The sequence below is a fragment of a genome, unplaced genomic scaffold, assembly GCF_019419815.1.
Source record: "Pyrus x bretschneideri cultivar Hongxiangsu unplaced genomic scaffold, Pyrus_bretschneideri_v1 Contig33, whole genome shotgun sequence".
Classification (NCBI taxonomy): Eukaryota; Viridiplantae; Streptophyta; class Magnoliopsida; order Rosales; family Rosaceae; genus Pyrus; species Pyrus x bretschneideri.
The window spans coordinates 49,872-64,758 of NW_025999646.1; the positions used below are offsets into that span (position 1 = coordinate 49,872).

At 38.2% G+C, this 14,887-nt stretch overlaps 1 protein-coding gene across 1 annotated transcript; it reads right to left on the bottom strand.

Annotated features, from left to right (window-relative positions):
• Positions 1-8,572: 8,572 nt before the first annotated feature.
• LOC103951286 (9-cis-epoxycarotenoid dioxygenase NCED2, chloroplastic) lies at positions 8,573-10,680 on the bottom strand. Its single transcript, XM_009362625.3, has one exon. The coding sequence runs from the start codon at positions 10,550-10,552 to the stop codon at positions 8,741-8,743; it is 1,812 nt and encodes a 603-aa protein (XP_009360900.2). The 5' UTR covers positions 10,553-10,680; the 3' UTR covers positions 8,573-8,740.
• Between the last annotated feature and the right edge of the window lie 4,207 nt (positions 10,681-14,887).

The window sequence follows — 14,887 nt, forward strand, 5'->3', positions numbered from 1 at the left end:
CTACCTCCACATGCTTTGTACGATCATGCTGAACAAGATTATTGGCTATTTCTCTTGCAGCTTGATTGTCGCAGTATAATAGCATAGCTCCTTGAGGTTTGAACCCAATCTCAATGAGAAGAATCCTGAGCCATAACAATTCACAAATTCCATGTGCCATCCCTCTATACTCTGCCTTGGTCGTGGATCCAGCCACTACATTTTGCTTCTTGCTTCTCCAAGTTACTAGATTTCCTGCTACGAATGTGAAGTAGCCTGATGTGGAGTGACGATTAGTAATGTTTCCTGCCCAATCAGCATCAGTATACCCCTTTACCTCCATATGTCCATGCTTCCTAAAGATGAGTCATTTACCAGGTGCACTTTCAGATAACTCAGTATACGCATCACTGCTGCCATGTGATCCTTACTAGGAGCATGCATGAACTAACTTACAACACTAACTGCATATGCAATATCCGGACGTGTAAGTGATAGGTAAATCAACTGTTCTACCAATCTCTGATATCTTTCTTTATTGGTAGGAACTTGATCCTGGTATATCGCCAGGTGATGATTTTGCACAATGGGAGTTTCAACTGGTATACAAGCTAACATTCCAATTTCAGAGATAAGATCAAGAACATACTTCCGCTAAGACAAGTAAATACCATCACGAGAACAAGCAACTTCAATACCCAAGAACTATTTCAAGCCTTCTAGATCTTTTATCTCAAATTCTGATGAAAGATACCCCTGCAGCCTTTTTATCTTTTCTGTGTCATCACCAGTAATTACCATATTATCCACATAGATAATTAACAAAGTAACTTTACCTCCCATGCGTTTGATAAACAAGGTGTGGTCGGCATTTCCCTGTCTATAGCCGTACTTTTTCATTGCTTCAGTGAACCTTCCAAACCATGCTCTGGGTGATTGTTTGAGTCCGTAGAGAGCCTTTCGGAGTCTACATACTTTCCCTGCTTTATTCGGTGTTTTATATCCTGATAGAAGATCTATGTACACTTCTTCTTCCAGATTTCCATGTAAGAAAGTATTATTCACATCGAACTGTTTCAAAGGCTAGTCTAGATTACTCAAATAGTATTCATTTTTGCGACTGGAGCAAACATTTCTTAGTAGTCAACTCCAAATGTACGTGTGTACCTTTTAGCTACCAATCTTGCCTTGTATCTGTAAATGGATCCATCCGCCTTGTGTTTTATGGTGAACACCCATTTACATCCCACTAGTCTCTTCCCTTGTGGTAGTGACACTACATTCCACGTTCTGTTTCTTTGTAAGGCTTTCATTTCTACTCTCATGGCTTCTACCCAACAAGGATCTCGCAAAGCCTCTTCCACTTTTGTTGGCATTTTAATCTCAGCCATTTGATTCACCATGGCTTGGTACTTGGGTAATAGTCGATGAGTGGACACATATTGTGCAATTGTATATCTCACTTTTCCTTCTGGAGAAAACCTGTTATATGGTTTCCCACAGTTTTGCCTAGAAGGTAAAATATAGGAATTTTCAACAATATCTAAAGTATGAGAACGTACCTCTTGGATATCCGCGGGGACATGAGCATGTACTAGTAGAGGAGAATGAGGGTTATTTCCTGTTTGCACAATCTCGGTATCACTTGCGAACCCAATTTACTCCGTTGATTCTTGTGAAGATGCACATAAGCCACACATCCAAATATGCGAGGTGATAATTGAAGAGAAGATAGTAGAGTGACATAATCCATCAAGACTTCCATGGGAGTTCGAAAGTTGTGAACTTGAGAGGGCATTCGATTAAGAAGATAAATGAATATGTAACTGCTTCCGCCAAATAGGTATGAGGAGCATGAACCCCAATTAGAAGAGCTCGTGTAGTTTCCAAGATATGTATGTTCTTACGTTCTGCCATACCATTTTGTTGAGGAGTTTGTGGACAAGTAGTCTTGTGAAGTATGTCATGCTCTGCGAAAAATTGTGATAGTTCATAATTAAGATATTTTCCACCATTATCGGATCTCAGGACTTTGATAGGAAGAGAAAATTGATTTCCAATCATCCGATAAAATTGTTGGAAATTTTCCCAACGTCACTCTTCTGTTTCATGGTATAGAGTCAAGTCATTCTAGTGCAATCATCTACAAAGGTAACAAATCACCGAATATCGTGGCGCGTCACTATTGGTGAAGGACCCCATACATCGGAATGAATTAACTCAAAGGGCACTGATCTTTTATTGAGACTCAAGTGGTAAGAAGTACGATGACTTTTTGCAAGAATGCAATCCTGACACTGAAAATCAGAGTCTGAAATGCCATTAAATAAAGACAGAAGTAATTTTCTTAAATAACCAAAAGATGCATGTCCTAGTTGACGATGCCATAACCAGATTCTCTTAACCTTGTTGTTGTGACCACTGCTCACTTGATTGACTCAGCCCGATACCACATCATCCACATAATATAACCCTCTCCTCTTAGTAACACGCCCAATGATCGCCCGCGTTTGGATATCCTGTAGTAGGCAAAAAATGCGAAACATGAGTACAACACAATCTAATTGTTCTGTAACTTGACCAATAGAAAGTAAATGATTCGATAGTGAAGGAACAAGAAAAGTGTTATGCAGAGATAGAGAGGGAGTAAGGGCGATGAAACCCGCTCCTGTAACTGGAGCAATTTCACCGTTTGCCGTGATAACATTCTCCTTGGGTGGCACGGTTAAGTGGTGAAACAAGGATTCATCATATGTCATATGGTCTGTAGCTCCAGAGTCAATTATCTAGCCAGAATCACGGTTAGCGGATGTTGTGAATGCAGTGCCAATTTTACTTGGATCATCAGATTGTTCTTAGGACGAAATCAAATTCAATAATAAAAGCTACTGGCCCATACTGTCTGGGTCCAAACTGTTTTCCAGAGGGTTGTCTCTGGATGGGCTAGTCATGTCCACATGGTTGTTCCTGTACGCAACGAATTGCTGCTCGGTTGGACTCACAACGAATTTGCTGCTTCTATCCATGCTTGATTGATGCACTGTTTGACATTGGGCTCCAAGCTCTGCAAGCCCAGCCCACTGGAGGTCACTGCCGCAAGGAATCATGCCTTGGTGCTTGTCGGCCATGGAAGCAATGGTCTATTTGTGATTTAGATTTCTAGGTTTTTTTTTCTTTTTTTTCTTCCTATTCCTGTAGGTGGTTCTCTTGCTTCGAGACCACGCTAGGATTTTTCTGGGTTTTCAGGGATCAGTAGCTAGGGGAAAAGGTTAGGGGAAAGAGACAGGCCGAAACCTACTATGGTACCAAGATAAAAGTGTTTAGGGTTTGAATTGTATGTTTATTCTTCTCTCTAGGAGGTAAATATATAATTGTACAATATCTCACATAACAGGAAATAAGAATTCCAATTATATAAGGAATAAATTATAGGATTACAATCCTAAACTAAATGGTTGACTCACGCCAACAGCTAGAGATAGTACACGTTATACGTTACTTTATCAAAGAAGAAGATACATTATTATGGAATGAAGATAACATTCATACGGTACTGCTAACATAATTTTCTTGTAAATTGAATAATTTTTTATCCATATTAGTTATATCATGGCTCATTTAGAAGTGTTACTCTATAAAGCGCTTTTATTCACCATCGTTTTTATTTGTAGCACTTTTCAGTACAACTTTTACAAATTCATCTTTTATTTGATTTTTAAACTTTTTTTGTAAGACGTAGGTCGCTAGAATGCTTTCATGAAACCAACGTAGTATAAAAGCAATACGAAATTCAAGAAATCGAAAATCTTGACTAGTATAGGACAATTAGGCCAAGTATTTAAAGTATTTTAAAATATGACAGATCTATCTTGTTTTCATACCTGATACTTTAAAATTAGAAAGTGAAAAAATGTGCGTATATTGACCAAACATTTACGAGGTGTTCGTGATACATTATTTTTAACTACATTCTTGATTCTTCAATGCAACAATGTTCAATGTTATTAAGTAAAACCGTAAGGTTATGTTTAGTTAAGAAGTCAATATTAGAAAAGTTGTTCGGGAAACATGACGATATTTTTGGATTTTTTTAGTACAAAATGATATTTGACACTAATTTATATATTTAAAAAAAATGAGAAAATTTATACCCGAAATACAGTGTGATGAGTTTCTTGGATCCTAAATTCGTCACTCTCTTACTAAAGATAAGGCGTGAATTATGTTGGCTTTGACCGTGGTTAATTGGTCATGGCATAGGGCATATAAGAGCAAGTCTACCCCTCCCTTTCAAGGGGCAACCCAAACAAGTTAAGCTAAGTAAAAAGAAGGAGGTCCGACTGCTCATTTGGGCCAGAATTGCTAAACTTAGCGCCTGAGAGAGTGTGACATCAGAATGACTGGAAAATTGCATCCACAGTGCCCAATCTTTTCGAGTATTATTACTATAGCTAATTGAATTCCACACTTATAGATTTACGCTATTACTATGAATTTTCCTTTTGTCAAGGGACATACTCATACTATTGTGTACAAGTAAATCAACCCATCGATGGATAGATTACAATGTTTGTATAAATTATGTTCTTTTTCCCTTGAGGTAATCGAGCCTTTTAATTAGACCTGACATTCGTGTCGTGTTTCTCGTGTTTGTGTTGTTTCGTGCCATACCCAATAGCTTAATGAGTCATGTTGTGTAATACCCGTTAAAGTGAACGGGTAATATGACCCGACCCGAAATCAACCCGTTAATATTATTAGATAATATGACCCAACCCGTTACCCATTAAGAAAAATATATTTTAAATCAATAAAACTGAAAATGAAAAACATAATTTGACCAAAAAAAATGTAAAACATAATACTAAATTAGTATATAAATACTAAATTTCGGAGTTAAGCCCTTCATGAAAGTTGTAAAACTTTTCATTACGAGTGGTTACATTTTTCACACTTCTACAATAATAATTATTAATTTTGCACTCAAATAAAAAACACTGTTCATGAGATTCGAAGGGTTTTAAAAATCTAAACGACCATGTAACCATCGTCTAAGCGTTGAGGATGCAATTATGAACGTTTATTATGCTTTCACATCTTTCAGACTTATACATTAATGATTATGAATTTTGTTTATTTTGAACTCCCTTAAAAATACTATTCATGAAAGTTTGTATGGTTTTAAAAAATCAAACGATCATATACCCATCCTCAAAGCGTAGATGATGCGACTATGAGCGTTTGCATATTTTTTTTCATATTTTTTGCACATGTAAATTAATTATTATAATTTTTTTTAATGTGTTTGGTATTTTTCAATTACTTGATATTTTTATTTTTAATGTGTTTTATGATTTTTAATCTCAATCTTTGCCTATAATATACTATAAAAATAAATAAATAAATAAAACATAAATTTTAAAATTTATATAGAATAATAATTAATAAACAATATATACATATTCATTATATCTATTGTATTTTATAGTAAGTTTTTTTTAGTAGTTTAAAAAATTAAAATCAGCAAAATAACTTTTTTCTTATCATGTCAAAACAGGTTACCCGCGTGTCACTCTTGTGTAAACCTGTTAAGAACCCGTTATTAACGGGTTATTATCGTGTGACCCGATAATGATCCTTGATTAGTTATCGTGTTGACCCAAAACGCGTTATTTTCGTGTCGTTTACGTATCATGTTAATCGGTCGTGTAAGAAATTGCCATGTCTACTTTTAATTCTTGTTAGCGTTGACAAACTAATGAACCATTCTTCGTGGGCGCAAATAAAGCATGCATGTTGCTTTACCTAGTTTGTACCAAAATTTACTTCAATTCCTTATACCAACTCCAACCCTTGGGCTAAATCCTAAAATTTTTAGCCCAGAAAATTTAGGTTCTAAAAATTTTTGGTTTTAGCCCAGAAATAGCTTTTCTGCTCCAACCCTTCTTGTAACATCCCACATCGACCAACGAAGAGGGGGTGATGTGCCTTATATATACATACCCACATCCATATAGCACGAGGCCTTTTGGGGACTCACTGGCTTCGGGTTTCATCGGAACTCCGAAGTTAAACGAATTCGGTGAGAGCATTCCCTGGATGGGTAACCCACTGAGAAGTTCTCGTGTGAGTTCCCAGAAACAAAATCGTGAGGGCGTGGCTGAGGCCCAAAGCTGAAAATATCGTGCTACGGCGGAGTCAAGCCCGGGATGTGACAGAATAGTATCAGAGCCATTCTGCCGTTCGGTACGGATGTAACGGCGAGGATGTCGGGTTCCCTTTAACTGGGGTGGATTGTAACATCCCACATCGACCAACGGAGAGGGGGTGATATGCCTTATATGTACATGCCCACCTTCATATAGCACGATGCCTTTTAGGGACTTATTGGCTTCGGGTTCCATCAGAACTCCGAAGTTAAGCGAGTTTGGGCGAGAGCATTCCCAACATGGGTGACCCACTGGGAAATTCTCATGTCAGTTCCCATAAACAAAACCGTGAGGGCGTGGTTGAGGCCCAAAGCGGCCAATATCGTGCTACGGCGGAGTCAAGGCTGGGATCTGTTAGAATGGTATCAAAGCCACTCTGCCTTGTGGTGCGAGTGTGCCGACGAGGACGTCGAGCCCCTAAGAGGGTGGATTGTAACATCTCACATCGATCAACAGATAGGGTGTGATGTGCCTTATATGTACATACCCACTTTCATATAGCACGAGGCATTTTAGGAACTCACTGGCTTCAGATTCCATCGGAACTTCGACGTTAAGCGAGTTTGAGCGAGAGCATTCCCAGGATAGGATGACCCATTGGGAAGTTCTCATGTGAGTTCCCAGAAACAAAGCCATGAAGGCATGGCAGGGGCCCAAAGTGAACAATATCGTGATACGACGGAGTCAGGACTAGGATGTGACATTTCTGGCCTAAATTTTTTAGCCTGAGATTATTAAAAAATAAATTTAGGCCAATTTTTTCTTTTAAAGTAATTTTTCTAAAAACAAAATTATGTACACTATCATAATTTAATTTTATGAACACTTTAACCTAAAAATATTTAAATTCCGATAAATATTGAAAAATCACTAAATTTGGGTGAATTTTGATTGAAATAATTTTTTTTAATTATTTTAGCCATTGGATTTAAATTTGAGCCGTTAAATCTTTTTTTTACCGTTAGATTTAATTATATTCGATCTCAACCGTTGGATTCAATAAATCCGAGGAGACATACCCATGTGGGTGGGGTCCCGTTGGTGGTGCCCACACCATTTTCTGTGCTAAATCCTTAGGAGAATTTGGCTTTTGTTTGGCTTTGAGCTTTTAGCCCACACATTTAGCATGGGTTGGGTTGGGGGGGGGGAATAAAACTTAAAAAATAGCATTTAGCCCAGGGTTGGGTTTGGTCTCAGAGACCTTTTACTGAAAAAATAATGTTCGGGAGAACTAGAGATGTTGTTCATCTTCGTAAAGAAGTGGTACAATGTGGTCTACCAAAATGTAATCTTCAAACACTTTACTAAACACAGTAGGAACTTCAAATAACATTATGAGAAATGAGGAGAATTGGATTCATATGGCTTGTATGTTGTACATTGAATAACAATGACTAATTCTTAAGAGTATAAGCATTCAGAGTATATAAAAAGGACATAATTATTTCCACATAGTAAAGGAAAAATTATTAGTTATTTGGACACGTAAAATTAACATATTTATTATTTATTAACACACTGTCCAACCAAATTCTATTAGACAATGTGTCGACAAGGTGTACGTACATGCTAGTTTATGTTTCTCAATACTCTTTTTGAAATTATTTTAGCTCTTGAATTTTCTTAATTTTTAAGGTATGACATTTTTTAAAAAAATTCACAATTCTTATTTTGAATGTATCACGTTTTTCTTAATTTCCACAATTCTATTTTGAGCTTAGAAAAACACTTAAATAGATTCGAAACTTCCAACATGTTAGTCAACCTAGTTAATTAGTGTTGGAAACATTTTCAGAAATAATAGGAATAAGCACTTTAATTAAACTTAAATAATAATTTAATAATCAACAATCATGTCATATGATTTACAAAGTTTAAAATTTTAGTTATCTTAACATTATCCAAACTATACATGTATATTTATCACATCATTTAGAATGAGAGAGGATTCGGTGATCCTCCAATCACATCCGTTTATCGTGTATCGTGCAGCTAGTTTTTGTCAGGTACTGTTTATATTCAATTTTAAATAATAAAAAATTACAATGATAATTGCACGATGTACGATAAACATATATGATTGAAGTATCTGCGAGGATCCTCCCCCAAGGATCCCGCGAGGATCCTCCTGGATTTAGAACAGAGAGAAGACAGAGATAAAACATAGATCGATCCTCTGCATTAAAAATATTTCAAAGAGCGAAGAAAGATAGAAGAAACATAAACCAGCTGAGCTCGAAAGGCTACCCACACTCCAAAAGCTACAAGCTGATCTCCGATCATCATCATCATCAAAACCTAATTACAGTACCCCCAAAAGATGACCAGCAAAAAAAATAAAATTAAATAAAATTAAATAAAAACTTAACCATCTGCTTAACAAATCCAAGAAAGTTGTTGGGGTTTAAAAATATTCCAGGAGAAAATCCGGGGACATTGTCTGCTTCTCTACAAATCCCTCTGGTAATTTCTCTCTTCCCTATTTTCACCCATCCCTAACAACATCAGTAGCAACACTGTTACTACTTTGCTTCTTTTTTTCACCGTTCTATCTATGCCTGATTTACCAAGTCCTTCGATTCTATAAACGTCCCATGAAACCCGTAGGGTACCCTTGAAGGTAACTTTACCGTAGCCTCCAACTTCATGTTTACCGCGTTAACAATCTGAAGCTCCGACTTCCATTTCTTCTCGTCGTGAACGAACGTCAGAATGTAACCTTCGTCCTCCGACGCGCCCTCGGCCGTGCTCGGCACGAAAAACGGCTCACCACCGTACTTCTTCTCGCCGTAAAAAAACTTTTTCACCTCCCCGGTGAAAAGATCTACTTTGGCAAAACCCGAAACTTTCGGCCACGGTTCGGCAATTGCGAGGTAAGCGAACCGAGTTTTCCTCCCAAGTCGGTTCCGGTTCACCATTCCCGCCTCCAAATTCACGTCGTCCGACTCAGACAAAATCGCCCGCCGAGTCGACTCGCCGGTTTTCAAATTGAGCCGGATTTCGGACAGCACGCTTTTGAGGTTCTCATCGCACTCGTTGAAGATTGAGTCGGGGGGCGTCATGCAGGATCCAATCACAACGACCTCGTCCGACTCAGGCTCCTCCCACGCGTTCCAGAGGTGGAAGCAGAACGTGTCGGGAGAGTCAACCCAGATGATGTCGTCGGCGTTCTCCGCATTCTTCTTAAGAATTCCGAACCGCGACATCTTGGTCTTGTCGTATATCACAGGAGACCCACCCGTGATCATCTCTCCGAGCTTGAACACCACCTGCTGGTCCGGGATCACCACGTAGTTCTCGGTGATCGCGAAGTCATGCATCATGGTTGGCCCTGCCAATGGGATCTCCACGTCCGGGGATTTCGCGCCATTGGGGGAGAAGTGGAAGTATTTTAAATACGGCTTCTGAACGACGTCGTAGCTGAGGGCGTGGAGGGAGCCGGACTCCGGGTCGACCTTTGGGTGTGCGATCATTGTTGACCCCAGCTGGCTGTTGAAATCGTAACGACCGACCGTTTCGAGGTCCCCGGATTTAGTGACCCGGACCTGGTACGGCAAGTCGTCTTCCGACATGGCTAAGAGGCGGCCGTTGTGGTAGACGAGGCCGGCGTTTGCGACGCCTGTGCCCTGGTTTTTATCGAGGAGGCCTAAAGCCCCACGTGCGAAAAATAAGAGGAGGCGAGCGATGCCGGAGTGGCCGTGGAGCTCGCCAATGGCTTTGGGGAAAATTGGTCGCCCCATTTCCCTTTCTTGGACGAGCCTCTGAGTCTCGGTGAACCGGCAGGCGTAGCTGGCAGAACCGGAATCGATGCTGATGGCGTGAACCATGCCGTCGCCGTCGAAAAGGTGGTGCCCGGCCACGGGCTCGTGTAAAGGGTTGGCGCCGTTGCGGAGGTAGACGCCGTTAATGCAGTCGGGTATGGTGCCGGTAACGGGTAAGGAGTGGCGGACGGCTTGCTCCGGCACCGGAGCGTAATTTCCGGCGATTTGGACACGTGGGTCTGAGGTTTTGGGAAGTGGGTTTTGGCGCTCGCGTGAGACTAACGCTCCTTCGACCACGTCGATCGCCATGGCAGCTGCTTTCTGTAGTAGATTCCACTGTGGAATCTGATGTGTTTTGGGTTTTGCTCGAGTGGCTTCCTTGGTAATTACTGGTGTGTTGTAAGGTTGTTTTGGGAAGTGAAGAACTGAGGGAGATTGTAAAGCACAGTGAATGATACTCGAATTTCTACGGTTTTTGCTGTTCTTCAAGGAGATGGACCTTTTGGGGAAGCACAAAGGATCCACTACTGATGAAGAAGAAGAGAAAGAGAGATGCATTTGTGCCCAACTATTAGAGTTGGGTGCTTTTGGAAGAGTTGCCATAGCTTTGTGTATGTTTACGGAGGTTTTTGTGTTTTTGCTTCCGTTAAAACCTCTGGGTGAAAGCAAAGAGAAGAGAAGGAGGAAGTGAGAGGTTTGAGGAGAAAGGAAGTAGGAAATGTGGAGTATAAATAGAGTTGGGAGGGGAGGTGAAAAGGGAAGTAGTTTATTTATGAAGGAGGTCCAGTCCACCTCAAACATCTTGACTGTCTACATCAAATGTCACCTAAAATGATATAAAAATATGGTATGAATAACATTACTCTTTGGAGATTGACATTTGAATCAAGACTATGAGAGGGTGCAATTCCAAATTTTTCTTCTTTTTCTTCCTCATACAAAACGAAAATGAAAAAGAATGGGTGATACGACATAATTTTAACCATACATCAAGATCACAAGAGCGAAACTTAAATTATATGAAGCGTTATAGTAGGCGATGCACTATTGTTACTAAAATAAAACTAGAGAGATTAAATTTGTAGATAATTTTTTGTAAACTAAACGATATAGAAGTTGATGATTTGATTATTGTTTAAGTGTTGATAAACGTACACATTTTCTATTGATGACACATCATTTGATTTGCAAATTTTGTCTATAAATTTATCTCCACTCTTGTTATTAAGTTTAGTCTTTTCTTAAAAAGAGAGTCAAACACAAAATATTAGTGAATGTAGATTTTAACAAAATTCTATTCTTACCACACATTTATATCATCCCTCTAATAAAGATGAGACTTGCATGTGCAGGTGAGTCTTACCTGTATTACATAAATGATACAAATGACGATAATATATGTAATAAAGGTGGCATTACTTTGATTCTAATAATGAACTGAACTACAAAAGACTAGATAGGTTTTACTTTGAAAGAAAACGAATGAATAATTGGGTGTTATTTTTTATTGGGTCCTAGAATTAGGGACCAATAAAATAAGAGTAAGAGAGAGGGAACACAATGACACATGCATGCCCACAAAAAAGGAAAGGATGATCAAGGAGAGAGGATGGAGTGTGAAGATTACAGAAATCGTGACCATGTCCGCCACCAGTCTCCACCGCAAGTCCAAGTGATGCCCTTTTTTATGCAACTCCGCGTCCCTCCCTCTTCAGGCCCTCATGGTAAGGTAACCCCACCCCACGTGGCCGTTTTCTACTCTCTTTCCACCACTAATATCGTGGTCAAATCGTTGCCCCACACCTCCCTCTCATCCCTCCCACCGACCCACGTCACACGTACATATATTATACCAAAGTAACACATAAGTGATCGCACTTTAGTTACATTAGTTAATCACAATACATGATAAGTGATATATGATGTAGCAGTTGGTTTATATGACACGAGCTTCTTAAAAATGCACTAAAAAGATACTTATATAACTTATAAACGCTTTCGTCATTGAGAAACATTTTAGTCGTTTTAAAAATATTGTCAAATAGAATTTGAGTGCGATAACTTACAGAGTAGTTGAAGATCAAGTGAAAAAAGAACATGTATATGATCTGTTTAGCCATTTCCACTATCCATTTGGTTATGGAAATAGTTTCTTTGCAAAGCAAGAATAAGATTGCGTACGACAGACGTTCAGATCCTCGCAAGCTGGAAACCTTGTTGGTTTGAGATCGCACATATTATTATGAAATGAAACCCTGTCATGGTCTATATCAACATCCATGGCCCCCCTATGTGACTAGCACATTCCCGACCCATTTTTATTGTAAATGTTGTGCCCAATTGATTTAATTCAAAACTCTCTTTTTGTCTAGATATAGTAATTGTTGCGACCATAGTGTTGTCTTTTTTATTGTCATATTTATACCATATAGTTTGTGTTTCTTTGCATTAAAAATCGCAACCAAATTTCTCCATCATATCTCAACTGCTATCATAGAAAAGCAATAAAAATGGATCGATCTTTCTTGACCTCTTATCATGATACACTACTTAATCAAGGTTACAAATATTAATTAAATCATGCATGCACTTTTAAGGTTTAGGACGGTATATACATGTGTATTGTTCACATCATGTATATAGCTTGACAAGGTTGAAGAATGAATGGTTATTTATTTTCTGTTTTATTTGCTTTTTTCTTTGTCACTGTATTTATTTGCTGAAAATTATACACAGAAAGAAAGTTGCATCATGCACGAGTTTGCATATATAATTATAAATTTTAAGAGACTTCAAACTCAAGTGGTTAAGATGATTTATCTTTATATATCCGAGGTGCTGCGTCCCCAAAATGCGAATGGTTATCTTCTTAGTATTGGGAGGTCCCTAGGGATTTCAGTAATGATGGGATCGAAGGTCGAATTTTGGTGTGTGATTTGTAGTTTGGTGAATATATCCAGGACCCCAAGATGGGCTTCTGGTTGCTGTCCAATATCAAAGCCACCGGAGGCACTTGCCAGGGACACCGGAGGCACTTTCGAGGGCCACTGGATAAAGACGGATGATAAAGATGGCTGATGGTGTATGATCTTCATCTCTCCATTATCCATAACATATCTTCACCTTGTATAAGCAACTGTTCTTGTATTTTGCCTGTTGGAGAAGACTTATGAAAATTCAAACCTAACCTAGGTTAGAGTTGGGACTTCCTTCTTTAATTTTAATTAACAGGATAACCAAACCGAAGTAATGTACTTGATTTTCAAAGTATCTCGAATGCTTCTCCTCTTTTTCGTTGCATGCATAGCAAGAAAAGTCTATTACTCACAATTAACAGCAGTTTACAAGAGTCTATATCATCATTTTTCACTGGATTTATCATTTTTGTCAGACATTTGAAAAAATTAAAAAGAATACATGGATGATGCATCCAACAACAAGTAGAGACTCAGAGTCCTTTTCATTTTACACACGGTAAAAGCTCAAATGAAACAAAAGAAGGAACCACATGTACCGCTTTATTTACTGGGTTGTTTTAGATCCTATTTCTTAACAATGTTTGTTACCTTAAAAATCAGTTAGAACCCTATTATGGTTAACCAAAACGCTTTAATTAATAGTAGTTTAATTAGCTGATTTTCAAGTGAATATTTCAATATAAGTAACCAATAAATGGAATGACACGTGTATTCACTTTTGAAAATTACGTAGTAAATTAATTGCATGCCTTGTTAAGTTTGGGATAATGCTAGGGTTTGCCAAATTTGGTCTCCCTAGCATTAACTTTAAGATTGAACTCTGCAATCTACGGGCTTAGTCATTAGCGGGCAATAATATATTTTCCAGAACAAATACTATTATGACCATAGATTTCGGAAAAAAAAAGCTCATTTCATTTGCAAGCAAGAACTATAAACATATAATTTTTTTTTTTCGAGTCGAGTGATAGTGTTAGTAAGTTAAATGTTAGATTAGTCATCGACGGGGTTCAAACCCACGCTGTCATGCAAAGACACAAAATTTACACCACTGTGGTAAAAAGGCTTGCAACAATAAACATATAGTTAACTTTAACGTAATCAAACGTACATGATTTCTTCCTTATAGTTTCAAATAGAGCAGTGCAAAATGATTTTTATTTTTTCTTTTAATTATCAAGTGTGTTATCAATGTCGAGGACTTCTCTTTCGCATGAGGTACTATGGTAGGAAATACTGACTCCATTTCCAGCCTTACTACCGTGGACCTTGATAGTAATTTTGTCATGGGTCTTCCTCTGTCCTTGTACTAGACTTAGAGAGTTTTGTAATTCATTCTGTTAAGAAGGATAGAGAGGATAAGATTTAGTTTTAGGTTCTGTTAAATTGTCAAGTGTGAAATGATCTCTCTTTCCCTCTCTTCTTTACGAAACCTTTCTGCTAATATTCATCAATGAAAGTCATTTTTTTTTCATCTTTTCACTATAGAGTAATGCTAGAGACCAAATCTTTAAACCAAATTTGCAAACTAAATAATGTGTCACCAATAATAAATAAACACGTTAATCAACACTTAAGTAATAATTCGATGATCTTCAACCACATCATTTGGTTTACAACATTTTGTTTTAAAATCTGGTTTGTCTAATATTACCCTTTCGTTATATATCTCAACAACATGGAACATGCGATACACGTTTAATTACTACGTACATCGACCGTCCATGACAAATTAAAACATCAAAGTGAGTAGAAAAATTTTGAAGGCGACAAGATCGGGTGGGGTCATCGACACCATGAGTGCTTGGTGAAATGATGAAAATAGGGTAATTGCATGGCAATCCTAGTAACATCCAACATACAACTTGCAAAAAACTTTAAGGAAAAATGTTGCAGTCTTAAGCTATTTGTGAAAAGCCATGACACTTCACTGTCCTAGCTCATATGATCTGATTGGCTT

Excerpts from the sequence above, each read along its gene's own strand:
- LOC103951286 (XM_009362625.3), bottom strand. The coding sequence starts at position 10,552 with ATGGCAACTCTTCCAAAAGCACCCAACTCTAATAGTTGGGCACAAATG.